The following is a 17,803-nucleotide window of genomic DNA, read 5'->3' on the forward strand; positions in this document are numbered from 1 at the left end:
GGCATTGACCTCGGGCCCATGCCATGCACTCAGCACAGCAGGAGGCACGCCGCCCCCTCACCTCGAATGGTGAGCGTGCTGGTGGAGCTCTTGGTGGGCGTGCCTGCATCACTGGCCACCACGCGTAGCTGGTACTCGGCGATGCGCTCGCGGTCCAGCTCAGCGGTGGTGACCACCACGCCGCTGCTGCTGTTGATGACGAAGTCCATGCGGGGCATGCCCACCTGCATGCGATAGGACACCAGCCCGTTCAGGCCCTCGTCCAGGTCGATGGCCACCACCTGAGGGAGAGGCGGCGCTGGAGTGAGGTGTGGGGACACCGGTACTGATGCGCACCCCCCGAGAAGTGCCCCCTCCTTCCCAATGACACGGCTGCTACCCCAGAGCCTCAGGCCAGGCCACTATCCACAATGCGGCCTCCCAGATGCTCTTACGGGGGTCAGCCTGTCGGAGCTGAAAGGTATACAGATGCGACAAGTGGGGCTGGGGGTGGGAGAGGTGGGAAAGGGGCTTTCCAGAACCAGTGGCCAGGTCTACAGCCTTCTCCCTTCAAAACCCTGCTCTCCTCAGAAGGAAGCTCTTCCAGACTCACTCCAGCTGGCCCAGGACCCTCTCCAAACTCAGGGGTCTCCTTCACCCCTGACTCTCACACTGCTGGCTAGGAGCAGTTGTTAACAGCTCAGACCCCTTCAACTATGTGGAACTCAACGACACAAAATGCTTGATAAAAAGGATTCCCTCCCATGGTCTCTTCTATTTGTAAGACAACAAAAATAAGATGATACAGCTGGTTGTTAAAAGTCATTTGAGGACACACGTAGGCCAGCTTTCTCTCAGTCCTGAGGCTGCTCCCAGCTCTTACCATTTGCACCTCCAGTGCCGATGAGAGAGGTCCTGACTCAGGGCTCTGATATGTTGAAAGTTTTACAGAAGAAGATTCAAGACATTTGAGGAAAAATGTGCAAAAACAGTTAAAATGAGAGCTTTGGATCTAACCAAGACTCTCAGGATTGAGGGGATTTCCCAGGTGGTGCTAGTGGTAAAGAACTCATCTGCCAGTGCAGGAGACTTAAGAAACGTGGGTTCAATCCCTGGGTCAGGAAGATCCCCTGGAGAAGGAAATGGCAACCCACTCCAGTATTCCTGCCTGAGAAATCCCGTGGACAGAGTAGCCTGTGGGCTACAGCCTATAGCGTTGCAGAGCTGGACACGACTGAAGTGACTCAGCACAGCACGGCATGGCTCAAGATGGAAAGTCAATGTTAGTGTCACCTGGTCTAATTTACATCCAACAAGCCGGACAAGAAGAGAGTATCCAGACTCAGATTGAACGGTTTCCTCACTGGGGGACTTGCTACTTCTAATTTATCTGCACAGCTCTAATCCCTGGGGAAAGTTCTTCTGCACATTCAGCAGAAATCATTATTATCTGAGGTTGTAGAGGGGATCTGGGGAACTGCACAGCTTAAGTTAGAGCCCTCTTTCTGGAGAAGGAAATGGCAACCCACTCCAGTACTCTTGCCGGGAAAATCCCATGGACAGAGGACCCTGGTAGGCTGCAGTCCATGGGGTCGCAGGGAGTCGGACAGGACTGAGTGACTTCCATTTCCCTTTCTGTATCTAAAGACAGTTTCCCAGTTAAACACTCCCAGTTCCTCCAACCATCTTCACATGACTCTGAGCCAGTTCCTCCATAAACTCAGAAGCTGTGCTGTTGGGTGTTTCCTCCCTCTCTTGTCTGTGAGTCTAGAGGAGAACCTGTCTGGAGGCTCCACCCTCCTATTTGGGAGGGACTCCTCCTCAGGGAGTGGCTGCAGTTTCCTGGATTGCAGCTCCCCCTGCTGGGGGTTTGGGGAGAAGGTTCTGTTGGAGAGAGAGAATGCTCCCTGGAACCTTAATCTCTCTTTTTTTTTTTAATTTAATTTTATTTTTAAACTTTACATAATTGTATTAGTTTTGCCAAATATCAAAATGAATCCACCACAGGTATACATGTGTTCCCCATCCTGAACCCTCCTCCCTCCTCCCTCCCCATACCATCCCTCTGAAGAAACTGAAGCACAGCGGGGCTTCAGGGCATGGCCAAGGTGAACCGTTCTGGAGTCTTGACAAATAGCCCTGTCTTCTTTGATGGGATCAGGCTAACCCCTTGCTATGGGATCCCACTGTCTCTCATGTAGAAACCCTTGTGACAGACACACACGTCATGAGTACATCACTTGCTGTGTATTTCCTGCAGTCCGAGTGCCAGCTTGCTTATACATATGTCTGATTGGATCCCCACAACATGGCCAGCCAGGTACTGTTCTGATCCCCATTTCACGGGCCCAGAGTGGTTAAACAGGGTGCTTCAAGTCACCCAGCACATCGGTGGTAGATTTGGGAAGCCTACTCCAAAGCCCAGCTCTTAACTTCAAGGGCCTTTCAGTGTTTCTAAACAGCCCTATTAGGGCATCATCTCCCCTGAACCTGAACCTTCGCCCCACCCCCGCCGAACAGAAGGGTGGTGAAGCGGGAGGCAGAAGGCCCAGGCCCATCTCTTCTCGGCCACAGGGACTTGGGCAAGTCTCTTTATGTCTCCTGAAAAGTGGAGGGATCCCACCCACCATGTGGGGCTGCCTTGGGGCTTACAGGAGAGGGGGCTGCCCACAGAGACAGAATGTCTGGGCTACACTCGTCTGACCTTCTTTGTGTCCTAAAACCACCTACAGAACCACCTACAGGCGTGGAGTGTTGAGAGTCTCGGGCCAGACCATCACAGTCAGGCTCTGAGAAAGCCATTTGGCTTCCCGGAATTCTGTCTCTGCCTCCCTCCCTCTGCCTTTATCCATCTCCTTGGGCGCTTTCCTGCAAGACCCAACTCAAGCCTCTCCTCCTCCAGGGAGCCTTCCATTTCCATCTCTCAGAGCACTGGCTCTCCAAGCCTGGAGTGGATTGTGTCCTGTCTCAGCTGCCCCTCACCCATGCAAAGTGCCCATCGCAACCTGGGCACACACAGCACCCACTGCTCCCTGGCTGGCAGGTTGGTATGAAGTGAGGAGATGACAGAGAGCAGGATCTCAGGCCACGAAAGGGAAACTCACCTGGTAGACAGAGACCCCTGCAGGGGTACCTTCAAGCACCTCAGCCACAAAAGGCAGGTTCTGAAAGGTGGGGTCATTGTCATTGAGGTCCAAGAGGTTCACAAACACGGTGGCACTGCTGGTGGCTTTCAGAGGGGGTGTGCCACCTAGGGGGCCACGGAGAGGAGGGGGGAAGAGGGGTGCAGGAGAAAAAGGGAGAGGGAGAAAGACGATTCAGAGGCCTTCCATCCCAGCGGCCCCTCCAGGAGGCAGCCTGGGCCCTACACCCCCAGCCCCGCTCTGCCTCCTAAGGGTGCTCTGGCGGTCACAACTGGGAGGTGGGTGTCACTCCGCTCTTGATGATGAAGTTACCGCCCTCCTGGGCAGGCCCCGGGATGGCCAGAGGACATGCACTGGGGGAGGTCCCCAGGTCACCGAGGGTCAGGGGCCACAGCCCAGGAGTGAGGGGAACGTACAGTCCGTGACAGAGACGATGATTTTGCGCATCAGCTCCGCCTCGTGGGGGTCGGGATTCTCCCGGTCCAGCATGACGTGGGTGGTGCGGATCTTGCCTGTGCTGCTGTTGAGGCTGTAGAACTTGTTGGGTGGCTGGATGCTATACACCAGGGTGCCGTTCTCCCCCACGTCTGGGTCCACAGCCACCACCTGCCGGGGAGAACTGGCCCTTCAACTGAGCCCAGCCCAAGAAGGTTTCTCTGTGGCCTGGGCTGCCTGCCCCGGTTGTCTGAGCTCCCATGCTGGGCACCCCACTGCCTGGGCACTGGAGGCATTCTGGCTCAGACTCAGGCATTGGGTCTTCCTCCTGGCTTCAGCAGGGGGTGTCTCTAGGGGTTGGGAGGCAGGAGGTTCAGAAGATGAACCACAGTGGGAATTCAGGGCTCCTTGGCTTCTCTACCCACTCAGCTTCGGTCTTAGGTAGTAAGTTCCTTTCCCCACCTAAGCCGCGGTTTCTGAACTGTAACAGCGATACCTAGCACCCACCAGCCTGAAGGGGCTCCCTGAACCTCACAGGCCTTCTCCACCTACTGTGTCAGCAGTCTGAGGAGGAGGGCACCTAGAAGAAAGCCCTCTTTACAGACGAGGCACGACGAGTCTCCCTAAATCTCCCAGCCAGGAAGTGGCTCTAGATCCCTCTAGCAGACAACACTGGCAGTGCCCCTCCTTCCAGACAAGTGGGGTTAATGTGTTCATGGGCTCCTGGGGCAGCAGGGAGGCCCTGTAGCCTACGACCATGGAATTCTTCAGGGTGGGGGCTAGGGAGTGCTGCGGAGTCCAAATCCTTGGCTGATCTTTTGAAAGTATCTGAAACTCCAGATTTGGGGATCTGGCTCCTTCATCATTGAACCCTTTCTTCCTTCCTTTGGGGCTTTAGATTGTGAGGACTCTGTGACACCAAGAATGACAGGGCATGGGAAAGGAGCCATGGACAAGCCCCCCAGTTTGAAGAGTGGGTCCCAGTAAATTGGGGCCAGTCATGGGGCTGGGGTGGGGCTGGGGGATGGAGAGGGGTGACTTTCCCTGGAGCGAGGGATGCCATATCCGAGAAGGGGGAGGTCTTAGGACAGGGGCCCCAGACACCACGGCCCGTTAAACCTTTCAGCCCCACTGTGGTATCCCACTTGTAAGCCCCACTCCATGAAGGGATCAACCTCAATGCTGACCTAGTCCAGGGCAACAAACCCTGTAGCCCATTCTCTCCCAGGTCCCTACGCCCACCGATCTCTGCTCATAGGGAACTCCTCTACCATCATACCTCCCACAGGAGAAAGCAGAGCTCAGAGAGGCCTGGACCAGACTCAGTATCACACAGCACCGCCCGTGGAGCTGACCCAGCTGCCACCCTAGAGGCCTCGTAGGGTCCCAGGACAGCAGTGGCACCCACCCGTCAGCTCACCCCAACCCTGTACTGTGGGGTCCACAGCAGCACCCAGGATGGACAAGATCAACGGGGTGTGACTGCAGCCCCAGGGGCTGCATCAGGACGGTGTCATTCTTAACTCCAGGACACTCGGGGATGACAGCCTGGCCTTGTCAGCTCCTTCATCTTACTTGATGTGGGGCCTTTTGTGCTTTGGCAGCAGAATCTGTCCCTCCTCTGGCTTAAACCCCAGACGGAGGCATCTCAGGGGCCATTAGACCAGAACAGACAGATGGATTGTCCTGCCGAGGGCGTCTGTCTGCCCCTAGGCCCCGGGGAGGCAGGGAGAGGGGCCAGTGTTGGCTCTGACTCCAAACCATCCAGGGCTTTTTTCACTTCAGAGAGTGGGAAATGGTGCTACTCCCACCCCACCTGCCTAGCCCATCTCCTCCCTTCCCAGCCTTGGTGTATCCAGGGGGCAGGGAGGTGGCCTCAGCCTTCCAGGCCTGAGGAGCCCTCACTGTGCTGTGGGCATGGGGCTAAGTTTCCCCAGGCTCTATAATGGGGGCCCAATCACCTCTGTATTGACAACAAGAGCTCTGTCCCCTAGGCTTTCCTGTTATCATTTTGGCCAGGTAGTCAGCCCACTGATAGAGGCGACCAGAAAGCCTTGTGCTTCTACAATGCTTCTCTCAAGGTAGAGGATGGAGATAGCTTTTATTCCCATTTTCTGGATTGGTAAACTGAGGCACAGAGTAGCTGAATCACCCTTTCTAGGACAGGCACACTAGCCTGTTGCTGAGTGTGCTGATACACCTTCTCCTATCCCCAAGTGCTAGAGAAGGGGAATCTTGGGCAGCTGCTTCCAAAGGACCATGGTTGGGGGTGGGTCCTGACTTCTGGCCCTGTGGCCCACTCCTGGGTGGTAGGATGGTGGAGGGGCACAGCAGAAGGCGGTGGGCTGGGACCCCTCCCGTGAGCTCCCTGCTGGGCGATTGTGTAGAATCTCACCACTTTCCCCTCATTTATTTCCCATTTCACGCCCGTCATTTTTCTCCTGGCCTGACGGGGAATAATTCTCTCCCTCTCCCCTCTCCTTTATTTTGCTGGAGGGCTTTGAAAGGCTCTAAATCAATGCCCATCAGCCAGGTCCTTGAAGGAGGCTGCAGGAGTGGGAGGGAGAGTTGGACCAAAATCTTACTTGCAAACAGAGAACCACCACTCTGCAAGCTCATGCCCACGCAGGTGCAGTGCACATGGGCGCAGAGACACGCACCTAGCCAGCCCCCAGTGCAAGGGAACACAGCACACACTCGTCTGCACACCGCTCTGAAGAAAGAAAACACTGGAATCACCCTGCACTTCAGGTTTTAGAAGCTGTGCCCAGGGCCCCCTCTAGAGGAGCCCTTGGGAAAGTCCCAGGCCACATGCCCTCATCTCCCTCTGACAAGGAAGACTTGACCCCACCTGTTGGAGGAGGGTGCTAGGTAGGATGGGGAGGAAAGTTGAACAAGTCCATCAACAGCTCTCATTCACAAATACTGAACCCTTATAATGTGCCAGGCCCTGTGCCAGGTGCTGGGGCTCAACTGTGAACAAGACAGTTTGATTCCAGCAGGGGAGGCAGCTGATGGAGACAACAGCTCGCATTTGCTGACCAGTCACTGTGGGCCAGGGTACTTTGTGTATTTGGACTCATTAAATATGATGACAGTCTTATGAAGTGGAGACTTTATCCCCATTTTCTACTTAGGAAGGTTGGAGCACAGAGAGGTTAAGTAACTTGCCCAAGGTCACACAGCTGGTAAGTGGTATGGCTGGGGTTAGAGCCCAGACCTTTTGGTAGCAGAAAAGGCTTCTCACTTAATCACTGAGCTACACTGCCTCTTAATAAGCAAGCAACCTAAACACAGATCGTGGAGTCAGCTCTGAAAGAAATGGAGCGTAGAGAGGTGGCATTTTAAGCTGGGACAGAGGGAGGAGAATGAGCCAGCCATGGGAAGAGTCGGGATGTGGGGGAGGGGTGGAATAGAGGAAGGAGAGGGCATCCTGTGGGGCTGGAAGAGCTGTGCAGAGGCTCCAAGGCGGGAAGGAATTCAGCAGGCTCAGGAAACTGAAAGTCCTGTGTGTGTTGGGGGTGTGTGGTGGGTGTGCAAAGGCGGGTGGGAGATGAGTCAGAAGGTGGGCTAGTTTCTTTTCCATTGAAATATCACCTCCTCCTGATGTCACCTCTGGGTGAGCTGTTCCCTCCTTAAAGACCACTTTTCTCGAACCCCAGCCACAGATGCTACCTCACTCAGGGCCATTATGAGACCTTAGAAGTTCCCAGGGGGCCCCCAACTTATACACACATACACATATTTCACGGCTATAAAATCTGAAAGAATTTTTATGACTATTCCTTTTGAAATTATTTTACTATAACAAGCTCAATTAATGTATGGGCTTCTTGATTTCTGGCGTTCTGACAAATTATCACATTAAAAAAATTCTCCAGAATTCTAGAAAATCAAGCCCACAACTTGTCCTTAAATGCAATGAAATTTTTATACACCTTAAATATTATAATTTCTAAAGTTGTCACAACATATGTGGCAGATGTTTAATATAATAAGCTTTAATTCTGTCTCTGTTCTTTTTGAAATTCTGAGTAACTTTTTTTTTTTTTTTTTTTTTCAAACACTACCACGAGTCACGGAAAAGCTGAGGTGCCCCAAACCCGTGGCTGTGGACAGCCGTGTCTACTCAGTACTGAGGGGTGGACTCACATGTCCTTCTCCCCAGAGTTAAAGTGGGGCAGATCTTGTGGGCCAGGTAGGCCCAGTAAGGAAGGACCCTGGCTTTTATACAGGGTGAGATGGGAACCAGGGGTGAGTTTCAGCCTCAGAGTGACACGCAGCTCCCTGAAGGCAGAGAGGAAACTTGCTGCATCCTGAACTCCTGAGCCTGCCAAGTCTGGCACACAGCAGGTGCTCACTGAAGGCTTGTGGGGGTTTCCTGGAGAGTGAGACAGCGCTGGGCAGCAGGTCCCTGGCCCACTGTCCGTACCTGCCCACGGCACGGAGGATGTGAGGAAAGGCTGGAGACCCAGAGAAGGCTACGGGGGCAGATCTGGGAACGCCTAGAGCCAACAAAGTACACTCCCGGCCCAGCAGACCTACTCTTTGGCCAGCAGGCAGACTCTTTACTAACGGCGCCCCCGAATGCTGCCCCACGCAGCCACTCTCTCCCCTCAGTTTCCTCTGGGAGGAACTTCCCAGACACGTAAAGCCAAGGTAAGAGTTGACCAGACAGGTGTTCAGAGGTGGGCATTCTGCCCCAGCTTTTTGGAGTCTCTGGCTGGGGTTATCCTGGTCTAGAGCCCTAGTGTCCATGAGGTGGCAGCAGAGAGTGCCCCTTGGAACTGGGAGTGGTTGCCAAGTCTGGCTTTGAGCTGGAAGGATTCCCCAACCTGGGACTTTGAGAAAACAGATTCCAGATCCTGCACCCTACTGGAATCCATTAGAGGGGATCCCGCCCGGAGTTGAGAGTCATTCGTATCATTAACATGCAGAAAGGAAGACAGGACAGGTGTGATGGCCAACCCCTCTCCCTCTCCCTCTCTGTCCTTCCTTCCAGGTTGACATCTTCCTCCATCGAGACCTGGCAGATCTTGTCACTACTGCCTGTGGTTGATGAGGGTAGGGGTGGGGAGGTTAGGCATCACCAACCTGAGGCTGCCTGCCCTCAGGGTGGGGCAGCCTTCCTGAAGAACTGGATATGAAAGTTTACCATCCCTTCTCCCATCCCACCCGAGTTCTCTAGTTTTTCAGGACCTGGGCCACCTGTCAGAGCACCCCTGAGCCAGCGGAGGGGCAGAGGTCAGGTAGTTTCAAAGTCAGCCAGACCCTGGTTTGAGTCCTGACATGATCTCTTACTATCTCATTAGCTCTGTGATCTTGGGCAAGTCCCGCAAACACTAAGTCTCCATTTCCTCCATTGTACAGTGGAAGCAAGGAATCCCCATCCATAAAGATCCCCATCCATCTTTATGGGGATGTGGGATCCCCATAAAGGTGAGAGAATCTGTGAGATGTGCCCAGCACAGCAGCTGGCATGTCCCTGGCACTCAACAAATGGGGACTTTCACAGTGGTTCAGTTGGTAAAGAACCTGCCTGCAATGCAGGAGACCCAGGTTCGATCCCTGGGCGAGGAAGATCTCCTGGAGAAGGAAATGGCAACCCACTCCACTATTCTTGCCTGGAGAATCTCATGGACAGAGGAGCTTGGTGGGCTACAGTCCACAGGGTTGCAAAGAGACAGACATGACTGAGTGTCTGAGCATATGATCTGTCAGGATCGTGTCCATCACAGGGCTGGCTGGTGTCTGTGGGGCTGGACACTGGGGCAGGAGGCTCTCTGAATGAGGCCAAATGGGGTACAAGCTTGAGGGGGAAAGAAAGCCTCATAAATGTGAATCCCAGCACATAGAGAGTGGGATGCTTGAGCCCGGCTTTCCTCAGCTTCCCCAGGACACTGCTCTCCTTTCTGGACGCCCTGAGGTTTTTTGGTTGCATCTCTCACGCCCTATCCTGAGCCATATCCCCACACGTAGCACACCTACGAGCCTGTGCAAACCAGAAAGTCCCTGGGTGAGCTTTGAGCCCCCTGCTGGGGCAGCCCTGGGCTTACTGATCCAGACTGAAGGCTGAAGTGACAGAAGTGAGGAAGGAGGAAGGTGATGGGGGAAGGGCTGAAGCTTGCGTGATTTGAAGGGGGGGTTCCTGTGCCTTGCCAAGCGAGGCTGGGGGCTCTCCCGAGGGGGTGGCCAGAGTCCTGGGGTCCCAGGGTAAGGGTGACCCAGATCTGAACCAGCCCTAGCCCCTCTGGCACTGTCCTTGGGCTGTCACTGCTCCTTTTGACAAAGTCTGGAGCCTGCTGTCTCCAAGCACTGTGTGAGGGCTTTCCCCCAACTCTGGCTATCTTTCACCACGCAAGAGAGCATCTGGAACTCTGCTCCGAGAGCTGCCTTGGAAACAGCTCCACGCTGGCTGGCCCACAGGGCTCACGTGGGAGAGGCAGACACTCCTTGAACGGCCACATGGACGCTCTGCCCCCCACCACCACTTACCGTGGTCACATCAGAGTCTGGAGGGGTCATCTCCACCAGGTTGATGTAGTAGGGAGCATCCTTCCAGGTGGGGTGGTTGTCGTTGATGTCCAGGAGGGTAATGTTCACCTATGAAGCCACAAGGGGCACTGCGGGCTGTGCAAGGACAGTGCCCATGCTGGGGACTCACTCAGACGCCTATGGGCACCTTGGCACTAATTCCACCAGCTCCACCCACTCTGGGGGCCTCAGGAGAGATCCTGGGCTTTCAAGAACAGGAGAGGGCCTAGACCTTTCGGGGAGTTTAGGTGCTGTCCCATTAGGAGACAGAGGAATGGATGAAATGACCCCTGAAATGGTCCCTGCGACCCGGGACGCATTCTGTCCACCCCGGGTCTTGGCTGAAGGTGACTGACAGGGTGTGGGAGGTTGCGGTGGGACATCTGATAGGATCCACAGAGCTTCATCCCCTTTTAGTCTCAGTTACAAGCCAAGCAATTTCTCTGCTCACCTGCCACCCAGGTAAATTATTTATAGAATTCTGAGTCCTATTAGCAGAGGCCTCTAAGGACTGAATAGAGCACGGGGGATTTTTCTGCCAAGCGGCTGGCCAAATGACAGCACCCCCCGCCCCTCTGGCTAAGAATGGGGGCAGCTGCTGTGGATCGGGTGAGGGCTGAGGAGAGAGGGCTCCAGATGGATTGCGAGAGAGCAAAGGAGGATAAGGAGGGGAGTGGCCGGAGGGGCCTGTCAGCTGCTCTTCCTGCCCCACAGCATGAATGTTGCACCCCACCCTCCTCTGCAGCGATTGCAGCAAAGAGCTCAGTTAGGACCCTCTAATGGCTCTCCTCTAGCTTCTACTCTCAGAGGCAGGAAGGCCTTGGGTGGGGCTGTGGGCTTCACGGGTCCTACCTGCTCATGGGAGGGAAACCGGGGCATCATTTCTCAGCATGGCAAGGTAGGGGTGGGTGGTGACAGCCCCCAGGAACCCTCAGGGCCCTGCCTCCTGTTCTGAGCTGCTCTTCCCGGCAGTCCTTTCTCCTGTATCTTGGCAGGTGCCATGGCAGGGAGGGAGTTATGGGGCTCATGCCTTCTGCCCAGCTGGTCTTAGGGGGCAGGAGAGAGTATTTGTTCTTCCCAAGCACCCCCATGTCTTTCTTCCCCTAGCTGCGAAGGCCCCAGGGCTGACCTTGGCTGACAACGAAATGGTACCTGCCACCCTCCACGCCCACAAGGCCTCACACTGCTTCGGGACACAAGTGTCCAGGGGCCTAAGTGGTACAAGCTGAAGATGAGCTGGAGCTGGCAGCCTGGCTGGCAAGTGGGGAGCTAGGGGCAGGGGCTGGCTGGATGCTCACAGTGGCGATGCCAGTTTTTTGGTTGTGGCCCACGCCCCCGTCCATGGCCCGGACGATGAGGATGTACTCAGACTTGGTCTCACGGTCAAGCAGGGAGGTGGTGGTAATTTCACCTGCAATAAGAGAAGGGTGCGTGAGAGACGGTTTGGGTGGGCCAGGGAGGGAATGGGGAAGGAGGGAGAGTGCAGTGAGAGAGATGCTTGCAGGATCAAGTGACCTGTGTGAATAGGGGGTGGTGAGACAGTGCTCACAGGGCACAGCAGTCATGACTGGGAACCTGAATCCCAGAGCTGGGCAGTATAACCCCAGGAGGAGGAGGCATTTTCAGATGTGGGAGATCGAGATAGATTATGGGATTAGGGGCTAGAAAACAGGGCAGGAGCGTCACTTGGCTTCAAGCTCAGTCACAAAGTACCTCTCAGTTAGGCTGCAGACATTACCTAACTGGCTTCATCACCTGGAACTAGTTACCTAAATCCCCCGTGCCTCAGTTTCTCCATCTGGTTAAAAAGGAACAATAATAGGGCCCATCTCATAGGGTTGATATGGGATTAATTTGGTTCTAAACTTAGAGAGGCATCTGGCACTGTTTATTCATTTGGTTATAGAAATACAGCAACAGGACTGAAACACGCTGAGTGCTTCAGGCATGTTCCAACGCGTGGCTCTTTCGAGACAGCTCAACCTATAGTGGGTTGAGATTTAATATTAATAGCTATAAAATAGTTTCCTTAATTACCTTGTAACAATGCTTTGGATTTTTTAGTGTATAAACATGTTATTTTAGTAAATATAAACATTTAAAATAGACCATAATCTTTGTTGGGTCAGAAAGATCCCCCGGAGAAGGAAACGGCAACCCACTCCAGTATTCTTGCCTGGGAAATCCCATGGACAGAGGAGCCTGGTGGGCTACAGTCCATGGGGTTGCAAACCCCGGAGAAGGAAACGGCAACCCACTCTAGTATTCTTGCCTGGGAAATCCCATGGACAGAGGAGCCTGGTAGGCTACAGTCCATGGGGTTGCAAAAGAGTCGGACACGACTGAGTGATTAAACCACCACCACATAATCTTTGTCGGTCTGTTTTTGGCTTTTCTCTGTGTTTTGGTGTAACTAAGATATGGAAGTCGTTTGGTAGTGGTGTTACAGTAAATGCTTGACAGCTGGATCCCCAAAGGGAAAAAAAGGGCATTTGCTGATTTCCCTGGTTATAAATATTCCCACTAGGGCCCATTTGAAGCTACCCACTCGGTAGCACTGAACTTGGAATTGGGAAGAGATGTACATAACTTACGAGCAGGTTCTCACCAGCAGGCAGGAGGCAGCTCAAGCCAGCTTCAGTGCGGTCTGGCAACCGGCCACCTATTGTCTCACAAGGGCCACTGGACAGAGCCGGCGCTCTGAGGACAGTGAAGTCCAGGTGTGACTTCTGATGACTGTCCTTTCCAGGAGCTTAGCCTGGGAAAGTTAGTTAATTTCTTCGAGCCTCAGTTTTTCATCTAAAACAGATTAGTATGCTTTCAAATCAGAGCTTTGTGAGGATTAAATAACTATAGGTGAAGTTTCCAACGTTCAGAAAATGCTCGTTTCTTTCCAAGGGACTGTGAGGGCCCTCCAAGGGCAAGGACTGGGTGCCATCCCCGTCGGTCGAGCTGTGTGACCTGGGGCAGGTTACTTAGTTTCTCTGTGCTTGGTTTATTCTACCATAATGTAAGGGAGCTGGGCCAGTGGCCCCTAGGACTCTTCCACTCCCGTATTTCCCCTTCCTGCCATGATAAGGAAGCTGGGGTTGGGGGCCGGGGCTCTGAAGGTGCTAAGGCCAGGAACAAAAGCCTGGCAATCGTCTGCCTGCCAAGCCACACTCCGTGGTGGGGTGGTGTCAATTAATTGGCAGGGCGAGGAAGAAATTAATCTCTAAAAAGTTTTAAACATGAACTTGTCGGCATGATAGATGGCTCCTCCTGTCTGGGAAATTAGATCCAATTAAGGCCACCTTTGAGGAGTGGGCCTGGCTAATTTGACCAAGGCGCTCAGAGGAAAACGCTTACACCTTTGGAGCTGAAGGAGCCGTGTTAAGGCAGCAAGAAAATGTCCAAGTCATTATTAAAGGCCCCAGGGTAGAGATGGAGTCCCTGACTGGGGAGGCAAAGTCAAAGCTTTGGAGGCAGGGTAGGTGCTGAAAGGTCAGTGTGCCCGCCACTGTATCTGGGGGCGGCACACAGCTCTACATGGCTTTAGAGAACAGAGTGCTGAGAGTTTGGGCTCTGGAGTCAGAAGTTCAGGCTCTGTGAATCCTGAGTCCAGTGATTTAACCTCTCTGCCTCAATTTCCTTGTAAGGAAAACAGGGGTGATGTGAAGGTAAGACCTACCTCAGAGTGGTGGTGATGTTGGTCAGAGCACTTAGAACAGTGCTGAGTGCCTGCTTAATGACATTACTCTGAGCTCCCCAGAAACATAGACTTCCTGAGGGTGGAGGCTCCTGAGGGGTCAGAGGGATGCGCCGGCTTTGTCAGAGGCGGAACAGGAGGCGCAAGCTGGCCCTGGATGTGTTAAGTCTTTGTACACCAGCCATCTGCTCCCCGAGCTTCCAGGAAAGTGGGGTGAAAGAGACTGAAGGCAGACTTGGAGCACGGAGGCACAGATAACAGGAAGACTAGATGCCCTGCTGGGCCACTGACCACCCATGGCAAGGATGGCCAGTGTCCATCAAAGATTCCTGTTCCCTTCCCAGGCCAGAATGATTGCTGGAGAGGAGCTGCCAGGCCAGGGACTATGATGTTCCCCAAGCCTTCCTTGGCATTTGGCAGGGCCATTGCCTGGCTCTGGCCAATGGGATGTGGGCACAAGTGATGTCTGTTACCTCCAGGTCTGACCCATAAACATCTCCTTGCACAATGTCCCACATTCCCTCTTCCCTTCTGCAGTGACCCTGGAGCGACAACATGGAAGGAGTCTGGGTCCCTGAATCACCATGTGGAAGACTCTCCACCAAACACAGCACTGGATTGCTGTGTGAGTTAGAAGTTCTATTGTGTTAAGCCACGGAGGTTTCACGGTTGGCCTGTTCAGCATCTACAAGTTCCCTTACCCAATACAAAGGAGAACTTGGAAGTAGGGAGCCTTGCACATTCACTGAGCTGACTTAGAGCCCCGTGAGGCTGAGGCCATGTCCATTCCATTCTCTTTCCCCAGCACCCAGCACCGCACCTGGTGGAGAGCAGGCCCCCACTGACAGCTGAGCAAAGGTATGAATGAATGTCCAGAGGCCTCTCATTCCTTTCCAGCTTCTGACTTAGAAGTCTGGGGTATCTTGCTGCTTTTTTATGCCCTGCTTCCCTCCCGGCCTCAAGGAGGACAGAAAGCTGGAGGGAGGCATATGGAGAAATGAAGAAGGAGAGTTATACGGACTGAGCAGGGAGCTGAGGATGGGGGCCCCAGGGTGAAAAGACCAAGAAAATAATGCTAACAACCTAACATAGTCAGTACATACTGCGTGCCAGGGACAACTCCAAGTTCTCTATAATGACTCCTGTTTTCACACAACAGCCCTAGTATGTATATCCTCTGTAGGTGGGGAAACTGAGGCACATTTCATGTTAGGAAGAGACATTGAGAATGAGGTCAGCCACTGAGACACTTAGGCTTGAAGAAAGGTGTCCTTGAAGAGCAGTGGTTTAGCCAGATAATTGTGAAATGGAACATATTTAAACCATGACTCTTCACCACCAGAAAGACATTCTTTGGTGAATGAATTCACATTGTGATCTTTTTTTTTTTAATATCAGTAATCTCACTCGGATATTTTAGGAATAAGGCCAAGTGCTCCAAGCTGGTTTGCTCAGGAGATTCTGGCCCAGAGGACGGTTCCCAGGCTGGGTATGGAGCATCAGCTGAAGGTGCAGAGGATCAGGGCTCACCTGAGCGGGCATTGATCCGGAACTGGGAAGAGCCCTCCAAGGAGTAGATGATGGACTCCTGGCCGTATTCCCGGGAGCGGTCCAGGTCTGTGGCATTCAGGAACAGCACTGTGGCTCCTTCCGGGAGACAAAAGGAGTGGGGTCTGCTCACCCTGGGCTCATAGCCCCAGGCTCTGGGAGCAGGACAGGGCACAGGAAGTGGAGGAGACCTCAGAGGGTAGGAGGCCTGCCCCAGGGGCCATCTAGGGATGAGAGTGGGCTCCACCACCTGCTCCTGTGGCCCAGATTCCTGGACTGTGTGGGAACAAGGCTCCATGGGAGGGAGTGGAGCCTGGGAGGGGTCAGGCCCACCCCCTTCCTCCCCCAACTCAGTCCTGGTCCAGCCCCAGAGCACACCATGCCCCACCCCATCCTTCCCTGACTGGCCCCCGCAATAAATGAGCTCAGAATGGCCAGCTTTGACTTTGACTCAAAAAGAAATGAAGCTCCATATTAAATTATTCTACATTTATTGTATTCAATTTTGGTCTTATTTTATCTTGCTCACAAGGAGAATTTGTAAAGGGTTTTTATTTTCTCTTTACTGCTCAGTTAAGGCCCTCACTTTCATCTCTGTGAAACCCTGGGTCAGGGGTTCAGCCTTTCCAGCAGCCTGTCCAGACTCTGAGGGCAGTCTTTCCTACAGCCATGCCCCCCAGGGCTTCCGGATCCCTCCTTCCAGTTCTGGCAGGGTGGTGAGAAGGGTCGGTGTGTGGCCTTCTAGAGTCACCATGCCCTGGCTGGAATCTGGTGGGACCTCTGGCAAATGCCTTACTTTGTCTTAGCCTTAGCTTCTTCCTCTGTAAAATGGGTATAACTATAAAGCCTGAATTGTGGGGTGGCTGGTGAGGATCCTGCGGGATAAAACAGGTAAGACACAGGTCTGACCCATGTCAGACCACGGTATCTATCATGCCGGTGAATCAACAGTTCCTGGGGGGTGTGAGGGCCAGGCAGCGGCTGTGGACAGTCAGGTCTTTCTGGGTCCCTCTGGGGAGCCATGGGGCCTCTGATCTGACTCCTAGTCCTGTCCTGACAGGAGGACAGGCACCTTTGCCCTGATACACTCCTTTATCCCGGCACACTCAACGTGGAAGAGGATTAAGTGCAGGATGAAGGCCTCTCCTTGTCAGTCTCTAGGGACAGAGGGGAGTGCAAGGGGCTGCTTCAGTAGTGGTGTTCTCCAGGGGGTGCCTGAGACTGGCATGCGGCAGGGTGGGCTGGGTCCCGCTTGGGCCCTGTCCAGCAAATCATCCGACGCCAGGTGGGTACTTTTAGAAGGTCTCTTCAGAAGGCCCGGCAGTGCTAGGGAAGGTTACCTCTGGTTCCAGCTGCTCCCTGACCCCTCTGCTATCTCTGACTCAACATGTCCCTGACTCCTACAACTGTCCCTACTCTAGCTGTCAGATTCCAGCTGTCCCCTGGCTCCTCTGGGTGACCCTAACCCCTCCAGCTGCTGTAGCAATTCCTGACCTGAGTCTCCCCCACGGAACATCCACTCGGAGTGTAAGGGTAAAGCTTCTGGCCTGCTCTGAGGACAACTCAGGTGTGGAGCTGGTGGCTCTGGGTCTGCAAGGTGGGCCCTGGCACTTGAGATGCAGCCCAGGGAGGAGCCTCCCATTCTCTCCTCACCTAGGAACACACGCTATCCTCCAGGGCGACCCCCTCAGCCATCATGGGCCCTGGGACTGGCCTCATGCCCCATAAACCCAGAACTTTCAGGGCACTCTTGTTTACCTGAGGTTGCTGAATTAATCCTCAGCCATTGTTCTCTTCCCTGAAGGAAAACTAGCTACAGGGGGTGTAGGGACCAAGCGTCCAGCAGTGTCTGCACACAGTTGGCGCTCTGGAGGAAACTGCCGGCTGGTGGACAACCGCACATCTCCAGAGGTCCCACTTGTGGAAACACAGGGAGGGCAGGGGCCTCTGGCATGTGTGCAAGGTCAGGCCTGCACCCTGAATGCTGTGCCTGCCGGCCTCCCTGACCCGGGCCGTACCTGCCATGATGTTCTCCACCACAGATACAAAGTAGGCAGGCTTGCTGAAGGTGGGGGGGTTGTCGTTCTCATCCTGGAAAGAAAACGGACAGGCTTCAGGAACCAGGAGGCAGTCTGGATCGGTCACTGCAGGGAGGCTGGACACGGCTGGCACCAAGGAGCTCTGCTGACCTCAGCGTGTCACGGAGCCAGGTGGGGTGTCACAAGACAATCAGGTGACCCTCCAGCTGGGCTCCAGTTCACAGTGGCAGGACAGGCCCTGGAGAAACGTGTGGGAGTTGAGAATGGATGGTGATGGCCAGAGTGATGGAGAATGAGGCGCCAGTTGGGACTGCCCGTAACTCCCAGTTCACCTGGCTCCAGCCCCACACTTGGGCCTTCCCATCCAGCTCCACCAAGATGCTAGTAGAAGGTTCCAGGAACTCTCCTATCAATGTTCGCCCTCTTAGAAATAAAGG

The 17,803-nt window shown here is 54.0% G+C and overlaps 1 protein-coding gene across 1 annotated transcript in view; it reads right to left on the reverse strand.

The window, feature by feature from the left end:
• The window catches only part of LOC138986105 (cadherin-23-like), a 343,994-nt gene that overhangs the window by 18,087 nt on the left and 308,104 nt on the right, over positions 1–17,803 (reverse strand). The window contains exons 18-24 of the mRNA XM_070364712.1: positions 17,346–17,418; positions 15,310–15,426; positions 11,390–11,502; positions 10,053–10,160; positions 3,539–3,728; positions 3,084–3,229; positions 62–281 (exon numbers count right to left, since the gene is read on the reverse strand). Of these exons, the coding sequence (XP_070220813.1) occupies positions 62–281; positions 3,084–3,229; positions 3,539–3,728; positions 10,053–10,160; positions 11,390–11,502; positions 15,310–15,426; positions 17,346–17,418 (967 nt within the window). The remainder of the gene's footprint in view (positions 1–61; positions 282–3,083; positions 3,230–3,538; positions 3,729–10,052; positions 10,161–11,389; positions 11,503–15,309; positions 15,427–17,345; positions 17,419–17,803) is intronic.

The sequence above is a fragment of the Bos mutus genome, chromosome 28, assembly GCF_027580195.1.
Source record: "Bos mutus isolate GX-2022 chromosome 28, NWIPB_WYAK_1.1, whole genome shotgun sequence".
Taxonomy (NCBI): Eukaryota; Metazoa; Chordata; class Mammalia; order Artiodactyla; family Bovidae; genus Bos; species Bos mutus.